The sequence below is a fragment of the Chiloscyllium plagiosum genome, unplaced genomic scaffold (assembly GCF_004010195.1).
Source record: "Chiloscyllium plagiosum isolate BGI_BamShark_2017 unplaced genomic scaffold, ASM401019v2 scaf_3284, whole genome shotgun sequence".
Classification (NCBI taxonomy): domain Eukaryota; kingdom Metazoa; phylum Chordata; class Chondrichthyes; order Orectolobiformes; family Hemiscylliidae; genus Chiloscyllium; species Chiloscyllium plagiosum.
Genome location: NW_025212704.1, coordinates 9,438 through 17,169, shown reverse-complemented (window position 1 = coordinate 17,169; position 7,732 = coordinate 9,438). Strand labels below are relative to the sequence as shown.

General features: G+C 44.6%; 1 protein-coding gene across 1 annotated transcript in view; it reads left to right on the top strand.

Annotated features, from left to right (window-relative positions):
* LOC122547445 (waprin-Phi1-like) overlaps positions 1 to 6,387 on the top strand; it is a gene marked incomplete at its 3' end in the record, with an annotated part of 10,833 nt that extends 4,446 nt beyond the window's left edge. Inside the window, exon 2 of the mRNA XM_043686066.1 lies at positions 6,250 to 6,387. Coding sequence (XP_043542001.1) covers positions 6,250 to 6,387 — 138 coding nt within the window. The remainder of the gene's footprint in view (positions 1 to 6,249) is intronic.
* Positions 6,388 to 7,732: the final 1,345 nt, after the last annotated feature.

Here is a 7,732-nt window from a genome sequence, read left to right as displayed (position 1 = left end):
AGCTTTCGGAGCGACGTTCCTTCATCAGGTGATAGTGGAGGGCTCAATCCTAACACACATGCAACTTTAAAAAAAGGGTTTTGTGATTTACACATGAAAGAAGTGAAACTATCACTGTATTCTAACAGATGAAAGGCTTAACAGACAATCAATTTTTCAATGTATAATTTCAGTTACATCACACTGCAAATTTTTGCTATAAATTCTGTGTTACGATTGAGCCCTCCACTATCACCTGATGAAGGAGCGTCGCTCCAAAAGCTAGTGTGCTTCCAATTAAACCTGTTGGACTATAACCTGGTGTTGTGTGATTTTGAACTTAGGAGAGGTTGTTAAAATCTCCAGCACAGACACAAATAGGACAGTGTATGGAAAAGGTTAGCAATCAAACTTCAAGCACATTGGATAAACAAATGACAATGACAATTCCCCAGGGCAGAATTGACGGGTACGAGGGGTCATAGTTTGGAGATATTAGGAGGAAGGTATAAAGGAGACGTCAGAGGTAGGTTCTTTACGCAGAGAGTTGTGAATGCATGGAATGCTTTGCCAGCGATGGTGGTGGAAGCAAAGTAATTGGGGACATTTAAGCAACTGCTGGACATGCACTTGGAGAGCAGTGAGTTGAGGGGGGCATAGGTTAAATGATTATATTTTACATTAGGCCCACAACAGCGTGGGCCTAAGGGCCTGGTCTGTGCTGTACTTTTCTATGTTCTATGTTCTATGAGAAGAGGGACAGTTAATACAGGACTGTAGGCGTTACATCTGAATGCATACAGTATAAGGAATTCAGTAAATAAGCTTGTGGCGCAGATTGAGATTGGTAGGTATCACAGAGACACGGCTGCAAGGGATATGAATATTCAAGGATATACATCCTATCAAAAAGACAGACAGGTGGGCAGAGAGGGTGGGGTTGCCTCATTAGTAAGAAATGAAATTAAATCAAAAGTAAGAAACAAAGTAGTGTCAGATGGTGTAGAATCTGTGTGGGTAGAATTGAGGAAACGCAAAGGTTAAAACATCCATAGTTGGAGTTATGTACAGACTTCCAAATATGGTCAGGAGCTGGGGGACAACATACACTATGAGATAGAAAAGGTGTGTAGGAAAGGCAAGGTTACAGTGATCATGAGGGATTTCAATATGCAGGTGGACCGGGAATATCAGGTTGGCAGTGGATTGCAAGAAAAGGAATTTGTGGAACGTCTATGAGATGGTTTTCTGGAGCAGCTTGTGGTGGAGACCACGAGGGAACAGGTAATGACTGAGGAACTGAGTAATTATTTTGTATCAGTCTTCCCAATGGAAGACACAAATAATATCCCAAAAATTCAAGAGAGTGAGGGGGCAGAGCTGAGTATGGTGGTCATCATCAAGGAGAAGGTGCTAGGAAAACTGAATGATCTGGAGGTGAATAAATCACTTGGACGAGATGGACTAGGGGAGATGCCAAAGTTCTAGGGGAGATAGCTGAAGAGATGGTGGAGGTGTTACTGGTGATCTCTTAGGAATCACTAGAATCAGGGAGGGTCCCAGAGGACTGAAAAATCACTAATGTGACACCCCAGTTTAAAAAGGGAGTAAGGTAAGCGGGAGAATTGGGTTGAGAAACTTATCAGCCAGGATTGAATGGTGGGCTGAATGGCCTAATTTCTGCTCCTATGTCATATGGTCTTTTGGTCTATATATGGAAATCCCCCATTCTAACCAGTCTATAGTCTCCTTACAGATTTGGTCCTCTCCATCCTCCCTGAATGCCGGACCACATTCCTCCTCCTATCTACATCGTTGATATTGATGTAGACTGCTCACCCTTTCCTTGAAGAGGTTCATGCAGTTGTTCTGTGATATCCTTGAGTCTGGCCCCTGGGAAGCAGTTCACCTGCTGGCTCTCTCTGTTCCTCTAACCAACAAATCCCCGATCATTCTCTCACTCCCCTTCCTTCCATCTTGTACAGCTGTGTCTTACCTGTCGCTGTGGGCTTGGCTCTGCTTGGCCTCCTCCAATGACCTTCCACCTGCTTCTTACAGCAAGCTGTGCATACTTAATGTGTATTTCACACAGAATATTAAGGATTCACAGAGATCTACACAGAGTGTACAAGGGATTATTATCAAGGGAACAAAAAGTACAAATATGGTATAAAGGACACAGAGAGTAATAGGGACACTGAATTTATTCTGCACCTGTGTCTTGCCATCTTTCTTGACAAACCTATCATCATCACTCTATATTACCTTCTCCTTCCCATGTTTATCAGGTTTCCCCCTGTGTGTGTCAATACTATTCACCTTCCCCATTCCCTGTCATGGCCAGTGCCATCTTCTCACCACTCTCTGTGTAAAGAGCTTCCTTTTGAATGGCCAACTGGATTTCTTGGGGATCAGCTTATGTGGACAACTCTTCCCCTCCATGAGGAACCGTTCTCTCTGTATCTTCTCGATCAAAACCGGTCATTTTAAAATGTCCGCTGGACATGGTAATAGAGACCCATCCTATCAATCCTTTCGTGATGCGTAAGCCTGAAATCATTTATAAATTTTCTGTCCACCCTTAAGATCTTTTTATACAATGATGACTGGAACTGCACACTGTCTTCAATGGTGCAGGCAAATCAAGTTCTTTTTGTTACTTTTCAAATTCCAGCCTCTGGAAATAAAACCAAACTGATATTTTCTTCTTATGGCTACACTAACGTTTGGCACACCCTTTAGTGATTGGTCTATTTGTTTTCTGCTATTATTTACTTTTGTCCTTCACTTGGATTTAGCACCTCACAAGAACCCTCAATCCCTAATTCATCCATGCTGACCAGAGATTCTAAATTAATCTAGTCCCATTTTCCAGCACTGGGCCCATATCCCTCTATATCCTTCCTATTCATATACCCATCCAGATACCTTTTAAATGCTGTAATTGTATCAGCCTCCACCACTTCCTCCAACAACTTATTCCATATACACACCAACCTCTGCATGAAAAAACATTATCTCTTGGGTCCTTTTGAAATCTTTCCCCTCTCATCTTAAATCTATGCCCTCTAGTTTTGGACTCACCTACCCCAGGGAAAAAGATCTATCCATGCCCCTCATGATTTTATAAACCTCTATAAGGTCACCCCTCAGCATCTAACACCCCAGGGAAAACAGCCCCAGCCTGTTCAACCTCTCGCTATCGCTCAAATCCTCCAACCCGGCCACATCCTTGTAAATATTTTCTACACCTTCTCAAGTTTAACAATATCCTTCCTGTAGCAGGGTGACCAGAACTGTACGCAGTATTCTAAAAGTGACCTAAACAATGTCCTGTACAGCTGCAACATGACCTCCCAACTCCTGTACTCACTGTCCTGACCAATCACTAAACCACTTGTCTACCTGTGATTCCACTCTCAAGGAGCTGTGCACCTTACTCATTAAGGGCCTGAGATCAAGCACTCAGGGAATGGAAGTGAGCTAGACAGTGATTTTATTACTTTGCTTGTTCATGGGATGTGGTCATCACTGGCTGGGCCAGCATTTATTGCCCATCCCTAGTTGCCCTGCAGAAGGAGCTGGTGAGCTGTATTGTTGTATGAGTGCAATTCTGGGGGTGGGGAGGGGTGAGGAGGGAGGGGGTGCTGTCAGTACTCCCATGGTGCTGGCAGGGAAGGAATTCCAGGGTTTTGATCTAGCCACACTGACAGCACGATGCAAGTGGATTTGCAGAAATTTATTTCTGAGTGTGAGTGATTTACTGCAGTATCTCCAGGAGCACCGAGATTGACAGCAATGTACACAGAGAACAACAAAGACTAGTTTAGAGTTATAACAGATTGCAGGGCTCTGGGTCACAGAGGAATGTCGATTCGTTTGTGAATAGATCATAAAAGGTTAGTACATAGCGACAGCAAGGAATTAGCAAAGCTCATAAAATGTTCTTGTTATCATTAAAGTATTTTGATAACATTAATGTTATCAAACACAAAAGGAGGCAAACTTAAAAGGAGGGATGATATTCTTCAGTTGCCTGGGTTGGAGGGTTTGAACTATAGGGAGAGGCTGAATAGGCTGGGGCTGTTTTCCCTGGACCATTGGAGGCTGAGGGATAGGATGTTCAGAGAGTTAGATAGGGTAGACAGAGAGGTTTTTCCTCGAATGGTGATGGCTAGCACAAGCGGACATAGCTTTAAATTGAAGGGTCATATATATGGGTCAGATGTCAGAGGTAGTTTCTTTACTCAGAGAGTAGTAAGGGCGTGGGACAGCCTGCCTACAACAGTAGTGGACTTGGTCGAAGGGCATTTAAATGGTTCATTGGATAAACATGTGGATGAAAATGGAATAGTGCAGGATAGATAGGCTTCGGATTAGTTTAACAGGTCAGTGCAGCATCGAGGGCTGAGGGCCTGTACTGCGCTGTCATGTTCTATGCTCTATGTTCTGAATAGGCAAGGTCTTTTCCCTGGGGTGGGGGACTCCAGAACTAGAGGGCATAGGTTTAGGGTGAGAGGGGAAAGATATAAAAGAGACCTAAGAGGCAACATTTTCCCCCAGAGGGTGGTATGTGTATGAAATGAGCTGCCAGAGGATGTGGTGGAGGCTGGTACAATTGCAACATTTAAAAGGCATCTGGATGGGTATATGAATAGGAAGGGTTTGGAGGGATATGGGCCGGGTGCTGACAGGTGGGACTAGATTGGGTTGGGATATCTGGTTAGCATGGTTGAGTTGGACTGAAGGGTCTGTTTCCATGCCGTACATCTCTATGACTCTATGACTCTAGTTCAACAGAACTCCAGAGAGATCATATTAATTATGCAGTTGCATTTAGGGAGTACCAATCTTCTTATGTAAAGAAGGATGTAAATACAAGGTTTACTAAACTAACACCTGGAGGTGAGTGTGGAGGAGTTGGGGGTTGCGCCCGGTCCATTAACAGGGGGCACAAATGATTAGTAGGAGGATTAGGGGTACATGAGTAAAGATTTTTCACCCGGAGAACGATGGGTGTCTGGAATTCACCACCCAGTTTGGGTGTGGAGGTGAAAAGCTTCAATCACATGGATGAGGAACATGGATCTGCACAGACTAGGTCCTGGAACGTAAGATTAAAATCGGCATCTCGTTTATCCAACTAGCACAGACATGATGGGCTAAGTGGCCTCTAACTGTGCTGTAACTTCACTATAGTGTTATGGGTTTATAGTAGAGACAACTGGATTGAAACACATTCGATCCTGAGGGGTCTTTACAAAGAAGACATGGAGACAGAGTTTTGTCCTATGGGAGAAACCAGTCCTGAGGATCATGTTTAAACAGAAGGGGATGATGCCTTTTTAAGACAGAGATGAGGGGAATTCTTGTTCCCGTGGAAAGTTGTGGGCCTTTGGAACCTGAAAAGGGGCTGGAAGTAGAGTGCTTGAATATTTTTAGGGCAGATGCAAATATATCAATGATAAGCAAAGGAGGTGAAAGGTTATCGGGAGTAAGCAGAAATGTGAAATAATCAGATCGGCCGTGATCTTACTGAATAACTGAGCAGGTTGAAGGGGCTGAATGGCCTACTCCTGTTCTTAATTTGTATAATCAAATGCCTGTATATAAACAGTAACAGGGGTTAGTACTCAAGTACAGTCATTGAGTCACACAGCACAGAAACAGTGGGTGGGCATCACTCTAATCTCAGCACAGAAACAGTGGGTGGGAACCACTCTAATCTCAGCACAGAAACAGTGGGTGGGCATCACTCTAAACTCAGCACAGAAACAGTGGGTGGGCACCACTCTAATCTCAGCACAGAAACAGACCCTTCGGTCCAACTAGTCTATGCCAATCATGTTCCCCAAGTTAATCTAGTCTCACTTTCCTGCATTTGGCCCAATCCCTCTAAATGTTTCCTGTTCATGTACCTGTCCAAATGTCTTATAAATGTTGTAAACTCTACCAGCATCTATGACTTCCTGTGGCAGTTCATTCCACACACGAAACATGTGTGAAAATATTGCCCCTGGGTCCCTTTTAAATCTTTCTCCTCCCCCCTTAAAAATATGCCCTCTAGCTTTCAACTCCCAACCCTCATAAAGGCAATTAATATTAAGCAGATGCAGAGTAATTGGGATTTGTATCGTCATTCACAGAGAATAGAAGGGACACAAAGAGTGCCGGGATCACACAGGGGATATCAGACCAGTAACCCCAAGGATTATTTTGATATTTGACAAACATTTCCAGCCCTAACTGTGATGTGTTTCATTCCTTCAGGAAAACCAGGGTCTTGTCCTCAGAAAAGTGTCGGTGTCCGTCTGTGTGGGGAAATATGTGCAGTCGACAGTGACTGCCCAGGGAATCAGAAATGCTGTGAGAATGGATGTGGCCATTCATGCATCACTCCCAAGAAAGGTACAGTACAACAGCTAGATACCCAGAGAATATCACTGTATTGATGGGATTGGTACTGGGAGTGGCAGTGACTGGAAATGAGATACAGTGAGAGTATATGGAACTGTCACTGAGATAGTGAGAGTAACAAACAGTTGGACAGGGAGAAATGTGGATTGACAAAGGACATCTCTTGCCTTATGAATATGCAAACTACCACCTGCCTTGAGGAAACGAGACATCAACAATTACCGATGTGGATGTCAGAGCGGATACCTGGCAACTTCAGATCGCCACTTACTTCTCAAGACCTCCTGCTTCCCAGAGTCCATGTAGGGCACTGACTGCATGCACCCCACACCCACCAAAGGTGGAGTCACACCTGTGCCAGTATGGCACAGCTCTGACCCACATACAGTACACACTACAGTGCCCCTGTATGATTGTGGGGCACACCAACCCCTTGCTACAAGAACATGTTCCACACTGTACCAAGTACCCAGCATCGTAAGGCTGCTCACTTATTCTCTTCGTGCTCACTCTCTTTAATGCCCAAAGCTTTTTGCAGTCTGCCCTCCTCAGGCAGAGATACCAGGCTCACTGTATTTCTGTACTGCCTTGTCATTTATTACAGACACAAAGCCAGTTCATCATCCTCAGTCAAGGTAAGGGAGATAGCTTTCAGACTGAGGGTCCTGCACAGTAAGCCAAGGGCAGTCTCTGATACGAGTGCAGAGGATGTTTTTTTAGACGCAGTCAGTCAGAGTCAGGGTGGTCTCCACATAAGGGGTGAGAGTTTAGTGCCAGGCAGCTCACTGGCTGAAGTAGCTCTTCCTGCCCCATTTGGGGACTGTTGAGTGAACGGGAGGTATTAAGAGAGATGGAAGGGGCTGACAGAGTTGAAAGTGTGGCTGCAGCTGGAGGAGATGGACTGAGATGTTCTTAGCGAGTGAGTAGGCCATGTAGCATTGGCATTGTGGGACAGTGGAGAGGGTGAGAGGGAGGGGCTACATGCATCAAAAGGAGGGGTAGAGCATGAGTCTTGATGGGAGGAAGATATGATAGACCAGCCTCTCCCTATCTACTTTACCCAATTCGCTCATGATTTTGGATACCTCGATCAGATCTCCTCTCAGCGTTCTTCTCTCCGAGGAGATCAGTCCCAACTTCTCCAGTTTATCCTCATCACTGAAGTTTCTCATCCCTCCAGCAGCCATCCCAGTAAATCCCGGCTGCACTCTCTTCAAAGCATTCCCAACTTTGCTATAATGTGGTGCCCACAACTGCACACAATATTCCAGCTGAGGTCTGGCAGGAATCTTGTACAAATTCAACATTACTTCCTTGCTCTTGCACTCCTTTTAGC